The sequence below is a fragment of the Citrus sinensis genome, chromosome 4 (assembly GCF_022201045.2).
Source record: "Citrus sinensis cultivar Valencia sweet orange chromosome 4, DVS_A1.0, whole genome shotgun sequence".
In the NCBI taxonomy this organism is placed as follows: domain Eukaryota; kingdom Viridiplantae; phylum Streptophyta; class Magnoliopsida; order Sapindales; family Rutaceae; genus Citrus; species Citrus sinensis.
In genome coordinates this window covers 22426568-22453282 of record NC_068559.1, presented here as the reverse complement: position 1 = coordinate 22453282, position 26715 = coordinate 22426568, and the positions used below count along the sequence as shown (strand labels likewise).

The 26715-nt window shown below is 34.7% G+C and overlaps 6 protein-coding genes, 1 long non-coding RNA gene and 1 pseudogene across 8 annotated transcripts; 6 read left to right on the top strand and 2 right to left on the bottom strand.

Annotated features, from left to right (window-relative positions):
- LOC127901787 (probable glutathione S-transferase parC) overlaps positions 1-26715 on the top strand; it is a 162200-nt pseudogene that overhangs the window by 48885 nt on the left and 86600 nt on the right.
- Positions 3417-6946, top strand: LOC112498806 (probable LRR receptor-like serine/threonine-protein kinase At3g47570). The gene is made up of 3 exons (XM_025100394.2): positions 3417-6090; positions 6176-6546; positions 6890-6946. Exons 1-3 carry the CDS (start codon positions 3417-3419, stop codon positions 6944-6946), a joined length of 3102 nt encoding a protein of 1033 aa, XP_024956162.2.
- On the top strand, positions 9201-9746 carry LOC127901791 (probable glutathione S-transferase). Its single transcript, XM_052439579.1, has one exon. It carries the CDS (start codon positions 9238-9240, stop codon positions 9601-9603), a length of 366 nt encoding a protein of 121 aa, XP_052295539.1. The 5' UTR covers positions 9201-9237; the 3' UTR covers positions 9604-9746.
- On the top strand, positions 13116-16640 carry LOC112498805 (probable LRR receptor-like serine/threonine-protein kinase At3g47570). The gene is made up of 2 exons (XM_025100393.2): positions 13116-15802; positions 15888-16640. Exons 1-2 carry the CDS (start codon positions 13129-13131, stop codon positions 16301-16303), a joined length of 3090 nt encoding a protein of 1029 aa, XP_024956161.2. The 5' UTR covers positions 13116-13128; the 3' UTR covers positions 16304-16640.
- Positions 17556-18210, top strand: LOC127901884 (probable glutathione S-transferase). Its single transcript, XM_052439918.1, has 2 exons — positions 17556-17725; positions 17871-18210. The coding sequence occupies exons 1-2, from the start codon at positions 17556-17558 to the stop codon at positions 18208-18210; spliced, it is 510 nt and encodes a 169-aa protein (XP_052295878.1).
- On the bottom strand, positions 18255-18813 carry LOC127901796 (uncharacterized). The gene is made up of 2 exons (XR_008054121.1): positions 18708-18813; positions 18255-18493 (listed from the first exon to the last, which is right to left on the bottom strand). It is a non-coding gene; the product is annotated as an uncharacterized LOC127901796 (long non-coding RNA).
- On the top strand, positions 18919-22450 carry LOC107177725 (sulfite exporter TauE/SafE family protein 3-like). Of its 2 annotated transcripts, XM_025100395.2 has the most exons (4): positions 18919-19820; positions 21257-21412; positions 21913-22017; positions 22117-22450. In XM_025100395.2, exons 2-4 carry the CDS (start codon positions 21346-21348, stop codon positions 22221-22223), a joined length of 279 nt encoding a protein of 92 aa, XP_024956163.1. In that variant the 5' UTR covers positions 18919-19820; positions 21257-21345; the 3' UTR covers positions 22224-22450. The 2 variants fall into 2 exon arrangements, with proteins under 2 accessions (XP_024956163.1, XP_052295540.1); XM_052439580.1 differs by having other exon boundaries at positions 18921-21412.
- Positions 24168-26094, bottom strand: LOC102615341 (protein TORNADO 2-like). Its single transcript, XM_006484497.4, has 2 exons — positions 25379-26094; positions 24168-25003 (listed from the first exon to the last, which is right to left on the bottom strand). The coding sequence occupies exons 1-2, from the start codon at positions 25874-25876 to the stop codon at positions 24689-24691; spliced, it is 813 nt and encodes a 270-aa protein (XP_006484560.2). The 5' UTR covers positions 25877-26094; the 3' UTR covers positions 24168-24688.

The following is a 26715-nucleotide window of genomic DNA, read 5'->3' as shown; positions in this document are numbered from 1 at the left end:
ATGACATTTGACACCATGTGTCCCCATCAATTTTGCAAAGCGCATTGCTCCTACGGAATAATTAACGGAGAAATATCCTTCTTTAACAGTCATCAACGGAGAAATGTCCACACGAGCGGTACAAGAAATCACTAAATCTTCATCATTATTAATTGTGTTAATCCCATTTCATCAAATATTGCTTGACCGACTTCAAGTCAAGCACGAAGTCACAACCCACGGAAGTCGAAGTCATCATTTTCGCAAAAATTTCTCTTGGAGAAAACAAAAAGAACTATTCGTAAAGAAAACTATTCGAATTATTAATATTAATTTGGACAGGGTAAGCCTGGACTGAGCTGACACCATGCCGGACTTCAACTTCTCTGCTGCTTCCGGCTTCCTCTTCCTTTTTCTATCTATTCGATAAATGACACAGATTTTGTACTAGTTAGTTGGCATTTTCTCGTTTGAATTAGTGAGATGTCGTATGTGTTTAGCTTTGGAATGTAATTCAGTTTCTACATTTTTTTTAATTTAAAAAAATTATTATACATGTATTCTTAGTAGTTGCACCAAAGGAGTTAAAGAAGTTGCTCATTCTGTCGACAACTTTCCAGCTCGCTATTCTGCAGGGAGTTGTGAAATTTTCTAATACGCACCCAGCGTTATGCAGGCGATGCGGAGTTTATATAAAATGGACAATTGTGTTTAAGACAATTTGAAAATTTAAACCTTAAATATAAGTGAGAATGGATTTTTAAACTAACCGTGGTAGATTTTTGGGTTGCAGTAGAATAATTCTATCTATTGTAACCATTAAAAAATATATATATAGTATGCAATTTCAACGTGCAATGTTGAGTCGGGTTCGCAGTTCGCAATCTTGATTGGATGAGAAAGAAATTAAGAAGTAAAGGGTAGCAGCGGCCTATGTGTCGTCATGTTGAAAAAGGTTCATAACCCCCCCCCCCCCCCCCTCCCCCCCAAACAAAACCTCCCATTCTCTGTTTTTACCTTATATTACCCCCTCCCCAATAGTTGGTCATTTTCTCCTTTTTATGCGGTAATGGAGCCATTAAATCCTTAATTTTAGGATCAACATGCCACCAATAATGGTTTAGTTTAGGTAAAAACCGCCTATCAACAAAAACATTGGAGATCCGAAGGGCAAATTAAATATGTAAATCTGATCGAATTTAAGGTCATTTTATCATTTTTTTAAAACTAAATACGCTAATAATTGAAGCGAATTTTTTTTCTAATTTTGGACCCGAAGGGCACGTTAATTGAAACCTTTGCTGAATGATTCAGTGGTCCCCTCTATGCATTAATGGATTCCAAAATGATCCATCTTTTTAACTCATTTTGCGCCTCACAGATGGCTTATTTGCTTGATGCGGACAGAAAATTGATTGGCGATCTTATCCTTCATCTTTATTACATCGTCCAATCAAATTCCTGTAACTTACTTACTACGACAGTGCTAGATTTGAAGGCTTGAGTAGTTCCGAAATTGTTTCTTTCGGGACCATTGATTTTAGCTGGGCTAGATGATCAATTAAAGAGATTTTATTGTGTATGGACAGTTTCATTTCCTTTAGTGGTATGCTTACCAATAAGTAATCAGAATGACTTAGTTTCACAAATCAGAATAGAATTGAAATAAAGAATGAGAATCATTATAAATTATTTATTTTAGCTGTAAGAATTTGTATTGTCACTTATGTATCTAATTTTTATTGGAATTGGAATAGATTATTACAATACCAAAATAGCCTTAGTTGATTATTATCATCCTTTATTATAATAATTACAATTTTTATTTAAAATAATTATTGTTAATAATAATAATATGACAACTAATAGTAGTAATTAGAACGCAAAAGATTCAGAATTTTGTGATAAGAAAATGAACTTAATAATGATTTTATGCATAGAAAAACTAAAAGTCTGAAACAAAGACCAAGAAAAATATCAAGAGGGCAGCTTTAGATGACCAATTCAAACGACACCGACGATTAAAACTTCTTGAAAATGATTACTTGTTGAAGATCTCACTACCTGGAAGACCCGAGTATTGAAAGTGGGTATTACTCACTACCACTGAATCATTCAGCCAAATATGATAATTAATATTAATCCTTTATATCCTATTAGCATATTACTATTTACTTCTAATTCTTTTGTTATTCCAATTATATTCTTCCCTTTGCTTGATAGATAAAAATCTATTATAATATTCTATTATGTGTTCACCAATATATCCATCAACCGGATTAATATTTCATTGCTTCCGTGCAAAATTATTTTTGTAAACTTCTTTTCTGATTCTACTTAATAGAATAGGATCTATGTTTAAATTTCTATTTTTTATTATTATGAGTTCTCAAACTCTAAATTAATGAGCATGAGATAGATATTGTTGCACTAACTGTTTAATATCTAAATTAAATCTTTCTAGTGAATAATTCTGCACATGTGTAGTTATATTATTTTATTATGGTTTAATAATCCAACATTAGATTATATCTTGCATCGAATAGCAATATACTTCTTGTTCTATACATTTTTATTCATGACTTCTAAATAATTTAGTTAGTTGTTTGTTATATTGACAGTACAAACTGATATAATTCCCATTTAGGTTAACCATTAGAAAATATGTCGCTGGTTTTCCACCAATATACCTTTTGTTATTTCAAATTTTGAACCAAACTAGGCTCTGCCCATTTTCCAGAAATAGTTCACCCAAGATAAACAAAGAGGGTGTAAATAATCAATCTTATATATTTTGAGTATTTTTGCAATTTTACTTTATTTAAATGCACCGTTTTGTGTGAAATTTTGCACTTACTTTTGTGAGAATATCTTTTTCCTTATAGAAAAAAATCTAAAAAGCGTTGTGAAACGTTGATTCCTGTGGTGCTTTAAACCTTTCCCAAGTCATTTAACAGTAATGTGAAACTCCATCCATCATACTTAACTTTCTTATCCTACTTTTTTTCTTTTCTAATTCCCGTCGTGCTTTGAACGTTTCCCAACTAATTTAACAGTATTTACCTTTCTCTTGTCCTACTTTTTTTCTTTTTCAATATTGTTGATTAAATTGTTATATATTTACTGCGGATTAAGCGGTGAAATAAAAAATGACCAAATGCTGGAAACTGACCCAGACTCAAAAGAGAGTATGGTGAGTCTTTCTTTAAAGCTGCAATATATTATTCTTACAATAGTAATAAATATGATAATTAATATTATTAGAAAAATAAAAAGTATTAGTTTCACTGTCACGGTGACAGCTGGTTCACATTTGAGCATCAAGTACAGAGTCCATAAATCATTGAAAAAAATATACAAACATAGTTTATCTTACCAACCTCTATAAAAGTTTTATCATTTTAATTTCCTTCGGACGTTAAATGGATTTTGTAAACATGACGAGTTCAATCATTGCAAGCATTTGTTTCTTTATTTTCTGTTGCTTCAGCTTCAGCTTGCAGTCAACCGATCATATGCTCAAAAGCAATGAAACTGATCAACTTGCATTGCTTGAAATCAAGGCCAAAGTTACTCATGACCCTCTTGAGGTTTTGAGTTCATGGAACTATTCCAGGCACTTTTGTCAATGGAAAGGTGTCACTTGCAGTCCACGGCACCAAAGGGTGACTGCATTACTTCTTCCATCTTTACTCTTGCAGGGGTCTCTATCGCCTCACATTGGTAATTTAAGTTTTCTCAGAGTGTTAGATCTCAAAAACAATAGCTTCCGCAACGAAATCCCTCAAGAGATTGGATATCTGTTCAGGTTGCGAATTTTATGGCTGGACAACAATACATTCGGAGGTCAAATTCCTGACAACATATCGCATTGCGTTAACCTTGAATCCCTCAGGTTAGGATTCAATGAGCTAGTGCGGAAAGTTCCAGGGAAACTGGGCTCCTTACCAAAGCTCCGGATTCTCGTAATACACTCCAACAATTTGTCAGGAGAAATCCCATCATCCTTCGGCAATTTGTCATCACTCCAGGTCCTCTCAGCAGCTGTAAATCAATTTGTGGGACAAATTCCTGAAGCCCTGAGGGAGCTGAAGATGATGCGTTATATAGCATTTGGAGGAAATAAGCTATCAGGTGAAATCCCCTTCTCAATCTACAACTTGTCTTCGCTTAATTGTTTTAGTTTTACCAATAACCAACTTCAAGGAAGCCTTCCATCAGACTTAGGCTTCACTCTTCCTAATCTTGAAGTACTAAGCCTTGGTGCTAATCAGTTTACCGGGCCTATTCCTGCTTCAATATCCAATGCCTTAAATCTAATGAAACTTATAATCCCGATGAATGGATTCAGTGGAAAGGTGCCTAGTTTGGAAAATTTACATAAACTCGAATGGGTTAGTATTTCTATGAATCACTTAGGAAATGGGGAAAAAGATGACTTGGAATTTGTCAATTCTTTGGGCAACGCTTCTAGACTAGAGCTACTGTTAATTAGTGATAACAATTTTGGTGGAATGTTACCTGAAACTGTGGGGAATTTGTCAACCCGACTAAGAATGTTATCAGCTGAAAACAATCAATTGTTCGGAAATATCCCAAGTGGATTAAGAAATCTTGTTAACTTGGAGCTTTTATACCTTGAGGACAACCAATTCACAGGCCGAATTCCGGGAAGTATAGGAGATCTTCAAAAGCTGCAGACGTTGAGGTTGGAGGGGAACAAGTTTTGGGGGGGAATTCCATCTTCTATAGGAAATTTGACATTGTTAATCACACTAAATTTTGCCGAAAACATGTTAGACGGAAGCATTCCATCAAGTCTGGGGAAATGCCAAAACTTGATATTATTAGATCTCTCTAATAACAACCTCACTGGTACCATACCCACTGAAGTGATTGGTCTCTCTTCCTTGTCAATCTATCTCGATCTATCTCAAAACCAATTGAACGGTCCTTTGCCCTCAAATTTTGGTATCTTGAAAAATCTGGGTGCTATATATATATCGGAGAACAAATTGTCTGGTCAAATTCCAAGCAGTATAGGAAGTTGCATTAGGTTGGAACAACTCGTCATGAACGGTAATTTCTTTCGAGGGAATATCCCTTCATCATTGAGTTCTTTGAGAGGCATTGAGAATCTTGATCTTTCGCGGAACAATTTGTCTGGCCGGATTCCAAAATATCTGGAAAACTTTCCCTTTTTGCAGAATTTAAATCTGTCTTTTAATCATTTTGAGGGTGAAGTACCAATAAAAGGAGTCTTCAGCAATTCGAGTGCTATATCTCTTGACGGAAATGATAACCTCTGTGGTGGCATATCTGAGTTGCATTTAACTACTTGTTCCGTCAAAGAATCAAAGCAATCACGCTCCCGTTCCCTGAAACTGATTATTCCTGTTGTTACAGGAATTTTGTTAGTAACAGGGATGTCGTGTTTGATAATTACTTCCCGGCGGAGCAAATCAAAAAGGAAGCCGGCCACTCCTCCATCAGCTCTCTTGGCTTCGGTTTTACGAGTGTCCTATGAGAATCTGTTCAAAGCAACTGACGGGTTCTCTTTGGAAAACTTGATTGGTGCCGGTAGCTTTGGTTCGGTCTATAAAGGAGTCCTCAATCATGATGATCATGAAACGCTGGTGGCAGTTAAGGTGCTTAATCTTCAACATCGAGGAGCTTCAAAGAGTTTCATGGCGGAGTGTCAGGCCTTGAGAAGTATTAGGCATCGGAATCTCGTCAAAATAATAACTTCCTGTGCAAGTGTTGACTTCCAAGGAAATGATTTCGAGGCTTTAGTTTATGAGTTCATGGTTAACGGGAGCCTGGAGGAATGGTTGCATCCAAACCCTGAGGCACCAAGGAATCTAAATCTCCTGCAAAGACTGAGTATTGCCGTTGATGTTGCTTCCGCATTGGATTATCTACATCATTATTGCGAGACTCCAATAGTCCATTGTGATCTCAAGCCAAGCAATGTTCTTCTGGATGGTGAATTGACTGCCCATGTAAGTGATTTTGGATTAGCAAAATTCCTTCCGGAAGCCACCAACAACTTGTCATCTAATCAATCAAGCTCTGTTGGAGTAAAAGGAACCGTTGGTTATGCTGCTCCAGGTAAATACTATAATTTAATTAACTTCTTTTGCAATCCTTAGAGCTTTTACTAGTTGAACCAACAGTTCTAATTTTCAAATTGCAGAGTACGGAATGGGGAGCGAGGTCTCAACAAGTGGAGATGTGTACAGTTTTGGCATACTCTTGCTGGAAACGTTTACAGGAAAGAGGCCGGCGAATGAGATGTTTACAGGCAATCTAACCCTACATAATTTTGTCAAGGAAGCTCTTCCTGAAAGACTTGCTGAAATTGTTGATCCAGTGCTTCTTGTAGAAAGAGAAGAAGGGGAGACAAGCGAGGCCAATGCTCACAAACAATTTACCAGAAGTTTTAGTGTTAAAGAGTGCTTGGTTTCAGTACTGGGAATCGGAGTCACTTGCTCTTCAGAGTTGCCGAGAGAACGAATGAGCATGGAAGAGGTTGCGGCTCAGCTGCTTTCCTTCAGAAACAAACTGGTAAAAAATGTGCGAGGCCAACCAGCAACTTACGTGACTGCGTAAGTAATTGGTTACTCTCCAATGACAATAAAGACAACAATCTTTGGTTACTATCAACTCTTTATTGGCAGAAGCAAAAATGAACAGTTGCAATTGTTAGAAGATGTGTTTAGGACTGCTGATGTGGAATCATAAATGTTGCTTAGGTGAAAGTTTCAAACTGTTCCTACTTCTCTGGTGTTGGTTATTTTTTTTATAGTTCATGTTGTGATCATGGCACAATCTTTGGACCATGATTCTAGTGGGTCGTTATTTGACTTTGGTGTGTTGTTATTTAAGCTTTAAATTGTAATGTTTTCAGTTTTATGATAGTGTGAAGTTCTCTTTGCAAAATCATGTTGCTCTCATTTCCATTTAGTTTTACTTTAGTTATTCCTTGTTTTCTATTCTTATTTGAGTAACAACAGCAATTATGTTCGAGAATCACTTATTTGATGATCTCAAGTGTAATGGATATTAAAGAACATTTCAAATTAACTATGTTTAAAGAAAAAATAAAATAAAACTGAAAATGACAACTCAAATAACACAGCAACATAAGCATTATAACAAGCAATCATATAAATTTACAATATATCCATTACAATAGATTTTTTAAAACAGAGGAAGACAAACGAGTGCATAATTGGGATACTCCGCCATCGTGCACATACAAGTTATGTATCATCCCCTGCATCGCTAACAAGTGAATTTCATTGGCTGTCCTAACTAAGAAGACGCAAGGTTGTGTGCCCACATCAAACAATATGTGTTCTTAATTAGGAAAGATTACGAAACTCACTCACTAGTGATATGTGATATTACACATGGTTGACCTTTACCAACGATACTCTTAACTTTTTTCACTCTTCTAAATTAATAATAATAATCTAAAGAAAAATGTTTCCAAGTTTGATTCAAAGTTGAACCAAATTAGCACCAGAATTGGGCTTAATGAGCCTATTTTGAGAAATATTAGGAAAAATCATGGACACTTTTTACATCACTTATTTTCATTGGACAATACCGATTGATTAGTGTAAATGCTTACTTACGATTCGGCATGTACTTAGTAAACTCCGCATACACAAGACAAACTCGTTCTTGTGCATGTTGAAAGCCAAGTAAAACAGTTAGCTTCAAAAACTAAGAAATGATAAGAACAATGCCACATCCTTTAAGGAAGTGCCAACGAACAAACGTTGATTGCGACACAAACTTTGGGAATTTCATCTTATCTACTTTAGGCCCTGTTTGGGATTGCTTTTGGGAGAGTTAAAAGTGATTTTAGAAATCTAAAAGCTAATTTTGGTGTTTGGTAAAAAAAAAATCAAAATCACTTTTGCCAGAATCAGCTTCTCCTACAGCTAATTTTGAAAAACAGGAAAGGAGTAACTTTTAGATTCTGATTTTGAGAATCAATTTTATCATTTAGTATAATTCCATAAATATCCTTACAATTATTGCTTAAACCCGAAATTATCCTTATTTAAATTGGAAACAAAATCAATATTTTAATAATTTTTTATTGTAATTAACGCACACCTTTCATTTACCCTATTTCTTCATATTTTGCGTTCTATCAAAACTTCTCTAGTGCAACAAAACAAGATCCAGTACATGTTCCATCACCATATTCAATAACAGTAAGTGATTCATTACCCTTTTCATGCATATTCAATGTAATTTTTATTATAATATTTGTTGTTGTCTTATTTGGGTTTGTTTATATATAAACAATTCTATGCCTATGTAATTTTTATTATAATATTCATTGTTTGTCATATTTGGATTTTTTATTATAAACGATTCCATGGCTATGCAATTTTTATTATTATAATATTTGTTGTTTGTCTTACTTGCGTTTGTTTACATATAATTTCCGGTGACTTGTTAGTTTTTAAAGTTCGTTGCATAATGAAAAAGACGAAAATGTTATCTTTCACGTGGTATTGCACGTGTACATTTTTATATGTACAAGTAAATTTCATCTTACATTATATAAATTTAGTCATTTATTTTTTTACAGTAGTTTAACAATAAGATTTACCAAACACCCTTCACTGTTTTCAAAATTCACAGTACTTTTGAAAATAAAATTTATCAAACACTTAACTGATTCTTTTCATAGCTGATTATTTGTACAGCACAACTAACATATTTTATTTTAAAAGCTGCAGCATTATCAAACTGGCCCTTATAAATGCCAACCTTGATACTCAAGGTTTAATTACTATCAACCAACTAAAAGAAACAAGAACAAAGAAAGTGAATATGTCCAAGGGAGCGGTTGTTCTTTTGGATTGTTGGGCTAACCCATTTTGCTTGAGAGCAAAGATTGCATTGGCTGAGAAAGGAGTTGAATATGAAGCCAGAGCTGAGAACTTGTTTGGGGGCAAGAGTGACCTGCTGCTCAAATCAAACCCCATCAACAAGAAAGTCCCAGTTTTTCTACAGGATGGGAAACCATTGTGTGAATCCACTATTATAGTTAACTAAATTGACGAGACTTGGCCTTCGCCACCACTTCTCCCATCCCGTGCTTATGGGACAGCTAAGACAAGGTTCTGGGCAGATTTTATTGACAAGAAGGTCAGTCTATGATTCTCAAGTCTAAATTATGATTCTCAAGTCTAAATGTTTGTATTTTTCTAAATGCGAACTTAAAAGATGACACCACTTTTTTGGCAGGTATTCGATGCAGTATGCAACATACGGAAAAGCAAGGGCGAGGTCCCAGAGACGGCGAAGAATGAATTTATAGAGATTTTGAAGCAACTTGAGGGAGCTTTAGGGGAGAAGGATTTCTTTGGCGGGGATAGCTTTGGATTCGTTCATGTGATTGCCATTCCACTGACTTGTTGGTTTTACGCGGTTGAGAAATTTGGGGGAGTTAAGGTTGAGAATGAGTGCCCCAAATTCTCAGCATGGATGAACAAGTGCATGCAAAGAGATACTGTTGCCAGGATCCTTCCAGACCCAGAAAAGGTCTACGAATTTGTTATCATGTTGAGGAACATGTTTGGAATTGAATAGTGAAAGGCTGATGCTGCTGAAAAGCTTTCATTCTCATATGAAGATAACTTTCAGTTGCTTCTTTGCTTTACTGCTGTCGATGTAATAATAGAAACCAGCAACGTTCGGTTGCTTTGTTTAAATGCTTTCTGAAATATATGCGTGTGTGTTTGCGTGTATTGTGTTTAAATGATAAATGAAAAGCAGAAAAAAAATTATATGAAATTGTTCTTAAATTTAGGTTAATGAAATTACGGCATGTAAGCAATGTATAAAAGAACAGAGGTCGAAAACAACACTTGCTGTTACATTTAAAGAAATTGAAGCCATAAATTTACATTGTCAAATGAGATTAGTTACAGCACCGAAAATCCTTCAGCCTGAGATTCCAAAAAGCGCATTTTCTTCTAAGAAACTATATAATAACAGAAATGCACTCTAACACAGTGAGAAAAAGTTTTATCCTGAACCAGTCAAAAACAGAAACGGAAAATGCAATCTTTAAACCAACTGTAAGTGTCTTAAATATCGAATAATAAGGTGTTTTATTTGTTTAAGTACGTTCTTCAGGTGCATCTCAGCAGCAAAGAGCTCTCGACGGCTACCGGAAGAGGAAGAAATTTCCATGTAAACCTTACAAAGTTCCAAGGATGCATATGAAAACCTTTTAAACCGATCTCTATCTTTCCACAAATCCGATCCCTGACACAGACGCACAAGCACAGAGAGAGAGAGAGAGAGAGGCTGAGTTGTCAACTTGTCATTCCTTTAGATAACAAATTTAGAAAACAAAAATGAAATCACAAAGCTTTTTCTGTGCCTTCTTTTTAAAAGAGAGAGAGAGAGAGAGATTAACAAAATTTGATTAGCATTAACAAATTCCATCAATATCAAAGTAAAACATAATGCTAACTTATTATAAGATGATGAGATTTATGGAGAAACCTGATATGATCTGACTTGCTTTAAGAGGGCTTCAGCGCACATTGTAAGATCTCCTTTACTTTTAAGCCACCTTGCATATAATCCCCACATATCTGCACTACTCTCACTTCGAACTACCTATGCCATACAGAGAAACATGTAACATAAGCTTAAAAAAAAAAAAAGAAGAAATGTTCCACAACTGCTTATGTTTTCTAAAATTTTCCGTCAAATTTCGGTCAAAATGACATTAATTTGATACAAAGAAACCATGCGTGAGGGTAGGGCAAAGAAAATATTTGGTGCTTTTGAAATACCACATTACAAAATATATTAATGTGAAGCTTCTATCTGATTAATGAATGACATTTGACACCATGTGTCCCCATCAATTTTGCAAAGCGCATTGCTCCTACGGAATAATTAACGGAGAAATATCCTTCTTTAACAGTCATCAACGGAGAAATGTCCACACGGGCGGTACAAGAAATCACTAAATCTTCATCATTATTAATTGTGTTAATCCCATTTCATCAAATATTGCTTGACCGACTTCAAGTCAAGCACGAAGTCACAACCCACGGAAGTCAAAGTCATCATTTTCGCAAAAATTTCTCTTGGAGAAAACAAAAAGAACTATTCGTAAAGAAAACTATTCGAATTATTAATATTAATAATTATTATTATTATTAGTAATTATTATTAATAACAAAAGGAACTATTCGAACTATTATTAATAATTTGGACAGGGTAAGCCTGGACTGAGCTGACACCATGCCGGACTTCAACTTCTCTGCTGCTTCCGGCTTCCTCTTCCTTTTTCTATCAAAATGGAATTGAAATAAAGAATGAGAATTATTATAAATTATTTATTTTAGCTGTAAGAATTTGTATTGTCACTGATGTATCTAATTTTTATTGGAATTGGAATAGATTATTACAATACCAAAATAGCCTTAGTTGATTATTGTCATCATTTATTATAATAATTACAATTTTTATTTAAAATAATTATTGTTAATAATAATAATAATAATAATATGACAACTAATAGTAGTAATTATTTTTAAAAAAGTAATTATTATTATAACAATAATTATTTTAAATAAACTGTGCTTTAAAATAGACTAGGTCCTAGTGGATACGATTTTTTTTTGTGTCGGGATAGGATTAGAGTTCTTAACCTATTTATCTGACCAATGACACATGGGTATGTTAGGAATTGATGGGTGAAGCAAACACACAGCTAAAATGAAATTGAAAGAAAATAAAGAACAAGCACAAAAGAAGACACCAGAAAATTACGTGGTTCGGCTTTTAGCCTACGTCCACGGGCGAAGACAGAATGAAAATATTTTACTAGTGAAAATGAATTACAAGTATTGTGGTATTTTAGCTCACTACCCAAAATCTCAATACACCCAAACTCGTAAAACACTAATCACTCAAGAGTTTATTAAACTCTTAATACTCTCAACGATTACAACCCAACAATTATGGTTTCAATTTCGTCAATCCGCGTGGCTTCAATTTTGTCAATCATAGCTTTCAAAATTTGTGGGCTATGATCTCCATTTTCTTCAATTTGGTGGCACCAAAGTCAAGTATCAAATTTGGTGCTGACTTTTAAGTGCTTTCTTTGACAGGGTAGTGATTGATTTCAAACTCTCCTGCAGAAAGATTTTCTCAAAATTATTTAGAGATTAAACTTAACTTGTTTTGAATTCAGACATCCGAATAACCCTATAACTAAACTATGAAATAGGATCCGATACATTTATTTATTTATTTTATCTTACAAGAACGTGTTACAAAATTTGCTAGATACACCTGGCTCTTGAATTTCTTTTCCTCCAATGAAAAATGAAAAGAACAATTGATGCAAGTGAGAATCAAACCTCACCATCCATAATACGCCTTACTTTATAAAGTCTTTTTTAAGTCTTGAGTGATTACAATTTTCCCACGGAGACTTGACTAATTACCTCGTGTCAATCTCATGTAATTGTAACCCTTCCGTTACTGCAGATGTGTCAAAATCGTAGCACTGATTATGGCAGATTGTCGAAGATAATATTCCACGGAATCATCACCTCCCCCCCCCCCCCCCCCCCCCCCCCCCCCCGAGATGGCGAAATTTGTGCTGCTTTAAAATGTTATACAGAAAAATTCCAAACGACATACGGCAGCTAGGGGATAAGAATACCATGATAAAAATTTTCTTTGAAAACGACAGACCGTGTATACACAAATGACAGAGTTGTCACACACATGCCGTCTCATATATTTTTATAAACTAACAACCAGAAAAGGTATGTGTGGACGCATAATATGTTTTGTAAAAACAACATGTCGTTTACTGAATATTTCAGAAAGGGAAAAAAGTGTTGTGAAGCGTTGATTCCTGTGGTAAGCGTTGATTACTGAATATGATAATTAATATTATTAGAAAAATAAAAAGTATTAGTTTCACTGTCACGGTGCCAGCCGGTTCACATTTGAGCACCAACTGCAGAGTCCATAAATCATTGCAAAAAATATGCAAACATAGTTTATCTTACCAACCTCTATAAAAGTTTTATCATTTTAATTTCCTTCGCCAGTTAAATGGATTTTGTAAACATGATGAGTTCAATCATTGTAAGCATTTGTTTCTTTATTTTCTGTTGCTTCAGCTTCAGCTTGCAGTCAACCGATTATATGCTCAAAAGCAATGAAACTGATCAACTTGCATTGCTTCAATTCAAGGCCAAAGTTACTCATGACCCTCTTGAGGTTTTGAGTTCATGGAACTATTCCAGGCACTTTTGTCAATGGAAAGGTGTCACTTGCAGTCCACGGCACCAAAAAGTGACTGCATTACGTCTTCCATCTTTACTCTTGCAGGGGTCTCTGTCGCCTCACATTGGTAATCTGAGTTTTCTCGGAGTGTTAGATCTCAAAAACAATAGCTTCCGCAACGAAATCCCTCAAGAGATTGGATATCTGTTCAGGTTACGAATTTTAGAGCTGAACAACAATACATTCGGAGGTCAAATTCCTGACAACATATCGCATTGCGTTAACCTTGAATCCCTCAGGTTAGGCTTCAATGAGCTTGTGGGGAAAGTTCCAGGGAAACTGGGCTCCATATCAAAGCTCCAGATTCTCACAGTACACCACAACAATTTGTCAGGACAAATCCCATCTTCCTTTGGAAATTTGTCATCACTCGAGGTCCTCTCAGCAACTGGAAATCAATTTGTGGGACAAATTCCTGAAACCCTGAGTCAGCTTAAGAGGATGCATTATCTATCATTTGGAGGAAATAAGCTATCAGGTGAAATCCCCTTCTCAATCTACAACTTGTCTTCGCTTAATTGTTTCAGTTTTCCCTATAACCAACTTCAAGGAAGCCTTCCATCAGACTTAGGCTTCACTCTTCCTAATCTTGAAGTACTAAACCTTTTTGTGAATCAGTTTACCGGACCTATTCCGGCTTCAATATCCAATGCCTCAAATCTAATGAGGCTTGTAATCCCAATGAATGGATTCAGTGGAAAGGTGCCTAGTTTGAAAAATTTACATAAACTCAAAACGGTTGGTATTTCTAGGAATCACTTAGGAAATGGGAAAAAGGATGACTTGGAGTTTGTCAATTCTTTGGTCAACGCTTCCAGACTAGAGCTACTGGAAATTAGTGAAAACAATTTTGGAGGAATGTTACCTGAAGCTGTGGGGAACTTGTCAACCCGACTTAGAATATTAGTAGTTGGAAATAATCAATTGTTCGGAAATATCCCAAGTGGATTAAGAAATCTTGTTAACTTGGAGCTTTTATATCTTGGGGACAACCAATTCACAGGCCGAATTCCGGGAAGTATAGGAGATCTTCAAAAGCTGCAAAGGTTGGCGCTTGAGATGAACAAGTTTTGGGGGGAAATTCCATCTTCTATAGGAAATTTGACATCTTTAACTACACTAAATTTTGAGGAAAACATGTTAGAGGGAAACATTCCATCAAGTCTAGGGAAATGCCAAAACTTAATATCATTAAATCTCTCTAATAACAACCTCAGTGGTACCATACCCACTGAAGTAATTGGCCTCTCTTCCTTGTCAATCTATCTTGATCTATCTCAAAACCAGTTGAATGGTCCTTTGCCCTCAAATTTCGGTATCTTGAAAAATCTGGGTTTTATAGATATATCGGAGAACAAATTGTCTGGTGAAATTCCAAACAGTCTAGGAAGCTGCATTAGGTTGGAAAAACTCGTCATGAACGGTAATTTCTTTCAAGGGAATATCCCATCATCATTGAGTTCTTTGAGAGGCATTGAGAATCTTGATCTTTCGCGGAACAATTTGTCTGGCCGGATTCCAAAATATCTGGAAAACTTTCCCTTTTTGCGGAATTTAAATCTGTCTTTTAATCATTTTGAGGGTGAAGTACCAATAAAAGGAGTCTTCAGCAATTCGAGTGCTATATCTTTTGACGGAAATGATAACCTCTGTGGTGGCATATCTGAGTTGCATTTATGTACTTGCTCCACCAAAGAATCAAAGCAATCACGTTCCCGTTCCCTGAAACTGATTATTCCTGTAGTTACAGTCATTTTGTTAGTGACAGGGATGTCGTGTTTGATTATTACTTCCCGGCGGAGCAAATCAAAAAGGGAGCCGTCCACTACTCCATCAGCATTATTGGCTTCGGTTTTACGAGTGTCCTATCAGAATCTGTTCAAAGCAACTGATGGGTTCTCTTTGGAAAACTCGATTGGTGCCGGTAGCTTTGGTTCGGTCAATAAAGGAATCCTCAATCATGATGATCATGAAACGCTGGTGGCAGTGAAGGTGCTTAATCTTCAACATCGAGGAGCTTCAAAGAGTTTCATGGCGGAGTGTCAAGCCTTGAGAAGTGTTAGGCATCGGAATCTCGTCAAAATAATAACTTCCTGTGTAAGTGTTGACTTCCAAGGGAATGATTTCGAGGCTTTAGTTTATGAGTTGATGGTTAACGGGAGGCTGGAGGAATGGTTGCATCCAAACCGTGACGCACCAAGGAATCTAAATCTCCTGCAAAGACTGAGTATTGCCGTTGATCTTGCTTCCGCATTGGATTATCTACATCATTTTTGCGAGACTCCAATAGTCCATTGTGATCTCAAGCCAAGCAATGTTCTTCTGGATGGTGAATTGACTGCCCATGTAAGTGATTTTGGATTAGCAAAATTCCTTCCGGACGCCACCAATAACTTGTCATCTGATCAACCAAGCTCTATTGGAGTAAAAGGAACCGTTGGTTATGCTGCTCCAGGTAAATACTATAATTTAATTAACTTGTCTTTCAATCCTTAGAGATTTTACTAGTTGAACCAACAATTTCAGTTTTCGAATTGCAGAGTACGGAATGGGGAGCGAAGTCTCAACAAGTGGAGATGTGTACAGTTTTGGAATACTCTTGCTGGAAATGTTTACAGGAAAGAGGCCGACGAATGAAATGTTTACAGGCAATCTAACCCTACATAATTTTGTCAAGGAAGCTCTTCCTGAAAGACTTGCTGAAATTGTTGATCCAGTGCTTCTTGTAGAAAAAGAAGAAGGGGAGACAAGCAAGGCCAATGCTCACAAACAATGGACCAGAAGTTTTAGTGTTAAAGAGTGCTTGGTTTCAGTACTGGCAATCGGAGTCACTTGCTCCTCAGAGTTGCCGAGAGAACGAATGAGCATGGAAGAGGTTGCGGCTCAGCTGCTTTCCTTCAGAAACAAACTTGTCAAAAATGTGCGAGGCCAACCAGCAACTTACGCGACTGTGTAAGTAATTGGTTACTCTCAAATGACAAAAAAGACAACAATCTTTGGTTACTATCAACTCTTTATTGGAAGAAGCAAAAATGAACAGTTGCAATTGTTAGAAGATGTGTTTAGGACTGCTGATGTGGATTCATAAATGTTGTTTAGTTGAAAGTTTCAAACTGTTCCTACTTTTCAGGTATTGGTTATTTTTTTGTAGTTCATGTTGTGATCATGGTACAATCTTTGGACCATGATTCTAGTGGGTCGTTATTTGGCTTTGGTGTGTTGCTATTTAAGCTTTAAATTGTAATGTTTTTGGTTTTATGATAGTGTGAAGTTCTCTTTGCAAAATCACGTTGCCCTCAAGTGTAATGTATATTAAAGAACATTTCAAATTAACTATGTTTAAAGAAAAAATAAAATAAAACTAAAAATGACAACTCGAATAACACCGCAATAGAAGCATTATAACAAGCAATTAGATAAATTTACAATATATCCGTTACAATAGATTTTTTTAAAACACATGAAGACAAACGAGTACATAATTGGGACATCCCGCCAACGTGCACATATAAGGTATGTAAGAAGACGCAGGGTTGTGCGCCCACATCAAATAATATTGATATATCTGTAATATTTCTGGCTCAACAATTGAATAAATTTTGTGTTAGGATTTACAACCCAAAATGTGTCTTCTTCATTAGGAAAGTTTATGAAACTCACTCACTAGTAATATATGATATTACACATGTTTGAGCTTTACCAACGATACTCTTAGCTTTTTGACTCTTCTAAATCAATAATAGTAATCTAAAGCAAAATGTTTCCAAGTTTGATTCAAAGTTGAACCAATCTAGCACCAGAATTGGCTTAATTAGCCTATTTTGAGAAATATTAGGCAAAATCCTAGACACTTTTTACATTACTTCTTTTTTTTTTTTTGATAAGTTTACATTACTTATTTTCATTGGACAATACCGATTGATTAGTGTATATGCTTGCTTACGATTCGGCTTGTCCTTAGTAAACTCCGCATACACAAGACAAACTTGTTCTTGTGCATGTTGGAAGCCAAGTAAAACAGTTAGCTTCAAAAACTAAGAAATGATAAGAACAATGCCAAATCCTTTAAGGAAGTGCCAACGAACAAACGTTGATTGCGACACAAACTTTGGGAATTTCATCTTATCTGCTTTATAAATGCCAACCTTGATACTCAAGGTTTAATTACTATCAACCAACTAAAAGAAACAAGAACAAAGAAAGTGAATATGTCCAAGGGAGAGGTTGTTCTTTTGGACTGTTGGGCTAGCCCATTTTGCTTGAGAGCAAAGATTGCATTGGCTGAGAAAGGAGTTGAATATGAAGCCAGAGCTGAGAACTTGTTTGGGGGCAAGAGTGACTTGTTGCTCAAATCAAACCCCATCTGTCAGAAGTCCCAGTTTTGCTACACGATGGGAAACCATTGTGTGAATCCACCATCATAGTTAACTACATTGACGAGAAGGTCAGTCTACAATTCACAAGTGTAAATGTTTGTATCTTTCTAAATGCGAACTTAAAAGATGACACCACTTTTTTGGCAGGTATTCGATGCAGTCTGCAACATATGGAAAACCAAGGGCGAGGTCCCCGGCGAAGAATGAATTTGTAGAGATTTTGAAGCAACTTGAGGGAGCTTTAGGGGAGAAGGATTTCTTTGGCGGGGACAGCTTTGGATTCGTTGATGTCATTGCCATTCCACTGACTTGTTGGTTTTACGCGGTTGAGGAATTTGGGGGATTTAAGGTTGAGAATGAGTGCCCCAAATTCTCAGCATGGATGAACAAGTGCATGCAAAGAGATACTGTTGCCAGGATCCTTCCAGACCCAGAAAAGGTCTACGAATTTGTTATCATGTTGAGGAACATGTTTGGAATTGAATAGTGAAAGGCTTATGCTGCTGAAAAGCTTTCATCCTCATATAAAGATAACTTTCAGTTGCTTCCTTGTTTTACTGCTGTCAATGTAATACCAACTGTAAGTGTCTTAAATATCGAATTATAAGGTATTTTACTTGTTTAAGTACGTTCTTCAGGTGCATCTCAGCAGCAAAGAGTTCTCGACGGCTACCAGAAGAGGAAGAAATTTCCATGTAAACCTTACAAAGTTCCAAGGATGCATATGAAAACCTTTTAAACCGATCTCTTTCTTTCCACAAATCAGATCCCTGACACAGACACAGAGAGAGAGAGAGAGACTGAGTTGTCAACTTGTCATTCCTTTAGACAACAAATTTAGAAAACAAAAATGAAATTTCTTTGCCTTCTTTTTAAAAGAGAGAGAGAGATTAACAAAATTTGATTAGCATGAACAAATTCCATCAACATCAAAGTAAAACATAATGCTAAATTATTATAAGATGATGAGATTTATGGAGAAACCTGATATGATCTGACTTGCTTTAAGAGGGCTTCAGAGCACATTGTAAGATCTCCTTCACTTTTAAGCCACCTTGCATATAATCCCCACATATCTGCACTACTCTCACTTCACTACAAGAAAAAACAGAATACTTGACCTTTTTTATTTGACAATTTTTAATAAATACCAAATATATATGACATTTTGTGAAAAACTGAGTAATTGTGAATTATAAATGACAATTTGTTTAAACGTCAAATACTTATGACGTTTTACCAAATAAGTGGCAAATATATTATATATTTATTGAATAATTACCATTTACCTTTTTCCTTTTATTGACTTAAGAAAAAAAACAAAAAACGCACTAGACTGCCTTTGTTTTGTTCTTCGAACATATTTGTTTCTTTTAAGAAAATTCAAACTCGTTCCCCTTGCTTTCTTTTCAATAATCACCTCACATTTTTTATCAATCACTTAATTTCGAATTTCATCTCCATCCTCTCTCGAAGAAGAACGCACAAAGAATTTTAGCTTGCTTCTCGAATTTCAGGTATTGTTTCCTTTAATTTTGATAATTTTTTTCTACGTCTCTCTTTCTGATTTGATAATTTTAGGGTTATAGTTGAATTATTTGTATTTTTAAACAATCTAGGGTTGATTTAATTGATTCCAATTGTCGTATCTGTTCTCCTATTTGAATGCACGTTGCTTGTTTGATGAAATGTCTCTTTAAAATATTATTTTTGTTTTTAACAAGCATCTTATTGAGATGTTTCTTGTAATAATATTAACGTAATGCACTTAGCTTCAATTTGGTCTGTTTAATACATTTTAACAAAGGAAAATTACATAACTGCAACAATTCTCAAATTGCTTGCAGATTAGAAGTAATGTTATTGATTTCTATTGTTAATGAGATTTTTATTTATTGAGTCTGTAAACTCACTCTAAGAAGTGATTATTGCTTTAATTTGTTCTGTTTCGTACATTTTCATTCTCATTATAAATGACAGTCATCTCTCATTTTTTCATCAATCACTCAATTTCAAATTTCATCTTCATTCTCTCTCGAAGAAGAACCCACAAAGAAGTTCAGCTTGCTTCAGCTTCATTTGCTTCTTGAATTTCAGGTATTTTTTCTTTTAATTTTGATATTTTTTTAATTCTCTCTTTCTAGTTTGATAATTTTAGTGTTATACTTGAATTAATTGTATTTTTAATTGATACTAAGTCTTATATCTGTTCTCTTTCAACAAACAAAGAACACACAAATAATTTTCACTTTCATTCTTAATTTTGAAAGAATCAATTTATTTTATTAATAACATCTATTAGATTCTTGACAAACAATCACAGAGATACAGTAGTAGAAACTATATTAGACACTCCAGTTGCTTAATTAGTAAAAATGTGATCTTATTACCTTATTTTTTGGGGTTAATTCTATAATTTTATCAATTGTTCTTGTGGTTGCAAACAATATCATTTTTTAATATTAATAAAACTAAATGAATATTATGTGATGCATTTGCAGGAAAGTTAATAGTTTAAATATGGATAAATCTTGGATGTTGATGGATAGAAGGTCTATAGAATATGAAAATGGGATAAATGAGTTTCTCAAGTTTGCAATACTTCATGCTAGTAATCCTAAACTTTTAAGATGTCCATGCCAAGCATGTGGTAATTTGGTCTTTCATGTACCTGCTGAGATAAGAAATCATCTTTATTGGAAAGGTATTGACCAAAGCTATCAGACATGGACTTGGCATGGAGAAGGAGCTTCTAGTAGACGACCATCAAATGTAAAAGCTTCATTTGATGGCAGTCAACAAGATGATGAAGCTGCTGATACATAGAAATGGTTAATGATGCATTTGACACTTGTAATGGTGACCCCAAGTCTTTCGAAACTCTACTTAAAGAGGCTGAAAAACCTTTGTTTCCTGGCTGTGTGAAATTCACTAAGTTATCTGCCTTAATAAGGCTTTACAATATTAAAGGAAGAAATGGATGGTCAGACAAAATTTTTTCAGATTTACTAAGTTGTTTATCATATATGCTTCCTGATAAAAATAAAATACCTTTATCCGTATATGAAGCAAAGAAGATTATGGTTGCATTAGGCTTAGAATATGAAAAAATACATGCATGTCCCAACGATTGCATCCTATATAGAAAAGAATATAAGGATTTATCTGCATGTCCCACTTGTGGAATGTCAAGATGGAAGAGTCCCAAGAAAAGTAAGGGAATTCCTGCTAAAATCTTATGGTATTTTCCTCCTATACCAAGGTTTAAGAGGATGTTTCAATCTCCTCGAACCGCAAAAGACTTAACTTGGCATGCTAATGAAAGGGTGATTGATGGCAAACTACGTCACCCAGCTGACTCACCGTCATGGAGGCTAGTGGACCAAAAATGGCCAGATTTCGCTATAGAAGAAAGAAATCTTCGGCTGGCTATTTCTGCAAATGGAATAAATCTCCATAAAATCTTTCGCAGTTCGTATAGTTGTTGGCCAATTGTTATGATTACTTATAATCTTCCTCGGTTATGCATGAAGAGAAAATTCATGATGTTGACTATGCTAATATCTGGTCCACGATAGCCTGGTAACGATATTGATGTCTATTTGTCACCACTGATTGATGAATGTGGCTACTACGTCATGCGATTCATGAAGGAGATTATTGCAGATCAAAGTATACTTTGTGCAAAGGTTAGATCATTAACATAACTTAAACTTTTTTCAGATTTTAAAGAGAAATGTGGTTAAAATGAAGTCTATGAATTAAAGGAGTGACAAATAATATAGTTATTTGTCTTTTGATGTCAGTTTAATGAAAAAGATACTTATAATGAAGATGAGATCAACGAAATTCGCTCTGATTGGACCACTTATGTTAGTGACTTGATTTGAAAAAAAAAATGCAAAAGAGACAAGTAATGCAGGTAAATAGCATATGATTCAATTGAAGTACATTAGTTTATTGTTAATATTTTTCATGCATAGATTTTTCCTTCTCTTTGTGCATAGATATCTTATGCTTTCATTGCATAAGGCAACTATATCATCTAGTTGGATTCATAATAAAAACTCTCAGTTAATTCAATCAAAATTTGTCAATGCCTTACTGGTAACCATGACTTACTTTTTTAGCCTCTTCCTTAAACAATAATAATAGTATATGGCAGTAACTTTGGTTTCTTGATGTGTAGGGCTATGTGGGAGTGTAGGTGGTGTTGGTGGGGGTGGCATATTTGTTCCTGTGCTTAATCTGATTATTGGATTTGATCCAAAATCATCTGTAGCACTATCAAAATGTAAGTGAAACAAACCCCTCTTTTACGGATTCAATCTTAGTTGTTCAAGATAATCATATGCTTACTCTCATAGTCATTTTAACCCTCATGCCTGAGTAGGTATGATCACTGGTACTGCGGTTGCTACTATTGTCTACAATCTAAGGCAAAGGCATCCCACACTTGATATGCCCGTTATCGACTATGACCTTGCACTTTTGTTTTAACCCATGTTGGTTCTGGGGATCAGTATTGGAGTTGCTTTTAATGTGATTTTAAGCACAGGAACAAATTTTCCTTTTGTATGTACAACGCTGCTATGAAAAACTTTTGGACCAATGGTGGAATGCTAACTATAGGCTCAATGTATAGTTTTAGAAACATCTTATTTTAGATTTATACTTAAGACATTTGATACATTTATACATACAATGCAAGTTTATTTTAATATGAATTCAGGTTTCCTATGTTTTATTATGGTGTTTGAAGTTAGTTGAAAATTTTTTAATTTTATCAAGTTTCAATGTTATAATTTATATTATGTGTAGCCCAAGACAAGGAATTATAATATTTGATATTTTTATCAAGTCATTTGCATTTGACCATTTTGAATAATGTCACATGCATAGGACTATTATTAAGTGTCATACACATTTGACAATCTTATATTGTGAAAAATATTTGATTATTATTAATTGACAAAAATAAATGACAATTTTACTAAATGTCAAATAAGCATATTTGACACAGGAATATTTGGCACTTTTTAATTGTCAAATATTCCTTTATTTGACAGTTTTTAAATATCAATTATTCTCTTTTTTCTTATAGTGCTTCAAACTACCTATGCCATACAGAGAAACATGAAACATAAGCTAAAAAAAAAAAAAAGAGAAAGGATGTTCTTCCCTCATGTGGCTTGATTTAATTTGCATATCACTTTGATTATTTTCACACAATTTAAGCCCAAAATTTTAGCATACCAATTCCTGCAAGCACTAAAATAGTAAACTGCTGCAGAGATACGTCCAAATGATTTGCAAAAATGACCAATTTTGTCTAGAAATTCAGATACTATGGCTAATATTTGCCCTATTCCTAATTATAACAGTACTATCTAGTTCTTAGCATTTGCAGCAACTAAATTCACTCATCAAGGGAATATGGAACCATATAAAATTTATATAGAACAACTGCAATAAGAAAGTCAAAACAAAGTAAACCAAATATGGGAAGCATACTCTTGCAGATAGAAGATGAACATGATTGTCACCATATTAAAGAATACAGAGCAAGAGGATGGAATGACATGATGACAAAGAAAAGAACATACAAGCAAGCAATATTGTTCCAAGCTTCCCCATTGTCTGGATCAAGTTGAACAGCCCGAGTAAACCCATCCAGAGCCTGATATGATCAACTTGTCATTCCTTTAGATAATGCTAACTTATTATACGATGATGAGATTTATGGAGAAACCTGATATGATCTGACTTGCTTTAAGAGGGCTTCAGGGCACATTCTAAGATCTCCTTTTACTTTTAAGCCACCTTGCATATAATCCCCACATATCTGCACTACTCTCACTTCGAACTACCTATGCCATACAGAGAAACATGTAACATAAGCTAAAAAAAACGAAAGGATATTCTTTCCTCATGTGGCTTGAATTAATTTGCCTATCACTTTGATTATTTTCACACAATTTGAGCCCAAAATTTAAGCATACCAATTCCTGCAAGCACTAAAATAGTAAACTGCAGCATATATACGTCCAAATGATCTGCAAAAATGACCAATTTTGTCTAGAAATTCAGATACTATGGATTATTAATGACCCACGGACCATAGGATGCCCAACAAATATGAATCGTATTTAGTTTACTTAGCTTAAGATTCTGATTTGATTTAAATTCTTTTTTATTTGTTTAGATTTTGATTTTGATTTGATTTTAATTTCGGATTTATTTCCAAAAATTCTTGTAACCAACCTTATATAATGTACTCGCATCCAATAAGTAGAGCCTGATAAGTTTTGATGTAATTAGTGAGACAATTAATTTTTTTTTTATTTTTAAATAAATTCTTTGAACTTATCGAATTGTTGTGGTGATCAAACTCTTGACTTATGTCATCCATAATTGATTGTGACATTATTAACAAAGCTTGACTTATCAATCATATATTATTTTTTTTATATATACTTATCACGTGAACCAACAAACAAAGTTCCCGGCTTTCCCCTAATGTAATGTGACATTATTAACAAAGCTTGGTAAACAAAGACAAAAAGATTAAATACGTCTGCTATCTCCCATATGCTGGCTGCATAATGCAAGAGCACATGTCCCATTTCTTTGACTTTTGCGCATGCTGAAGCAGAGCTTTTTTCAAAGCTACAATTAATGGCCTGTGGGAGCAAGCAGGGAGCGGAAGTGTGAAATCCCTTCTCCTTAAAAGCAAATATTCAAAAGCCACCTACTTTCGGCGCCCTCCACAAATCACGCACGCACAACTCAAGATTATGTCGTCATCAAATCAAACCCCACACATAATTTAACCAAATGTAAGTAACCAAGAAGACGGATCTTACACAAAAAAATTCATAAAATTATCAAAATAACAATTCAAGCCAATCCCTAATTACACACTATAATATTACTATCAAAGAGAGTTTACGTGCAGCTAACAATTACGTGTAAGTGCCTTGCTTGTACTTGCGAAAGAGGTCTTCAGTTTTGGCGTTCCTAAAAGCACAACATCCAATCAGATAAACCCATATCAAAGCAACAAGAGTAACGAGTAATATGATATCTACTCTTCTCCACTCCTTTTTCAGATTAGCAAGTAATCCTGCTTTGCATGAATCACAATTATAGCAAAGCTGCATTTGGTCATTGCTCCACTGCAGGCAATCCATGTCCGCCGCATTGTTAATTGGACTTATCCAATATGTTGGGTTTACAAATGTGTAACCACACTCTGTCGGAGGCTTACAGCATCCAGACTGTAAAGAAGAAAAATAAATAAATAGCAAAAAAAAAAAAAAAAAAGCACAAAGGCACGCAATAAAGATAAAGACGAAGAATATTTTTGAAAAGAAGATTTGAAACTTGGTTTTCCGAATCTAATACACTGTTTTTACTTTATTTGCTACTTCTTCATTGTTCCATGGGCGTGTGGGTTAGCTTAATTAATGGGTAAGAATTATCCTCTGCTATAAAATTACAGTCATAATTATAAAGAGGAATATGTACGTTAAAAATTAAAATTTTAATCAGAATTTAACTTTAGAGTTCTAATAAATCTTAATTTCTAGAAATTAATGGTAAAAAATAAAATAAAATAAATGGTAATCGAGAACTTAATTAATTATAAGTACCTGTAAAGGGGTAATATGTGCATTGAAGAAATCTTGAGCCATCCTATAACTCTGGTTCAACTCAGGGCACATCTGTGTCGAGCTAAGACAGCTTTTGATCCGATCCCATTTGTAAGGGCTTCGAACTCTTCTCCGCAGCCATCCAGAAAAATCATCGAGGCGGTATTCCAAGTACGCTCTACTCGGTGCAAGGTGACCTGAGCCCTTAATCGTGACCATGTAAATGAAAACAACTAGACAAGCCAGCAATATTATAAGAATGAGCATGGCAACGAGATAAAGTATAAGGAGCCAAGGGATGCGCCAAAATCCTCCAATAAAGCCTGCGAGAGCCACGACTAGAATCAAGATTCCCAAAATAATGACTGGCCATTGTAGAAGCTTGACACAAGAATTGTCTGCCTCGGTGGCAAGCCAGATTCCAGCACCGATGACGGGGATTGAAAGAAGTACGGCAACAAAGTTGATGGCTCCGATTACATTGTTGCTTAGTGCCATATTTTGTAGAGAACTAGCTAGAGATCGAAGTGTATATAGATCTTTCAGGGTTATAATTTGTTTGTTGTTGTTGTAGAAATATTATACAACATACTTAAAGAGTAAAGTTCGAGATATCGAAAAAAGTGCTACATAAGATAAAGCTTTTGTCATAAAATCCACCGAGTTTTGTTCCTTACCTTGCACCCGTGAAAGCTACTAAAGCAAATAATAAATTTTAAATAGTGTTTTGGTCTTCCAAGACTTATCAATTTGAGTACAACTTTTTGAAAAGGAATTGTTTGTACAGGAATTGGAATGAAAAGGAAAGAGATTAAAGTGATAAATGTAAGAATTTACAATATGGTCTTATCTAGTTAATTAAATAAAGTGGAAAAATTTATAATTATTACCCATTTAAAATAATTTAATTAAACATAAATTAAATTATATAACTTATTCCCTTCTTTGATGGAAGGAAGTGAAAAAGTTATGTTAATCTTACTTGTTTTATATTGGAAGCCCAAGAATCTTAAGTTATATTTTAAGATTTGTTAGAGATTGAGTTGGTATTTAAAAATAACAATATTCTTACTTAGATAAGAGAGTTTTAGTTATTTTATTTATAGAAACCAAATATGGTGTGATAACAAGCTCATAAAGAGGAGGTCTACACTCACGAAACCAAACCCAAGAGAGGACCCATTCTGAGAATCTATTAACTGGGCGACTAACTCACTTTTATTATTTTAATTATTTTAGTTTTACACTAATAATGGAATTTTATGGTTTTATTTTATTTACACAAGACAAACTTGTTCTTGTGCATGTTGAAAGCCAAGTAAAACATTTAGCTTAAA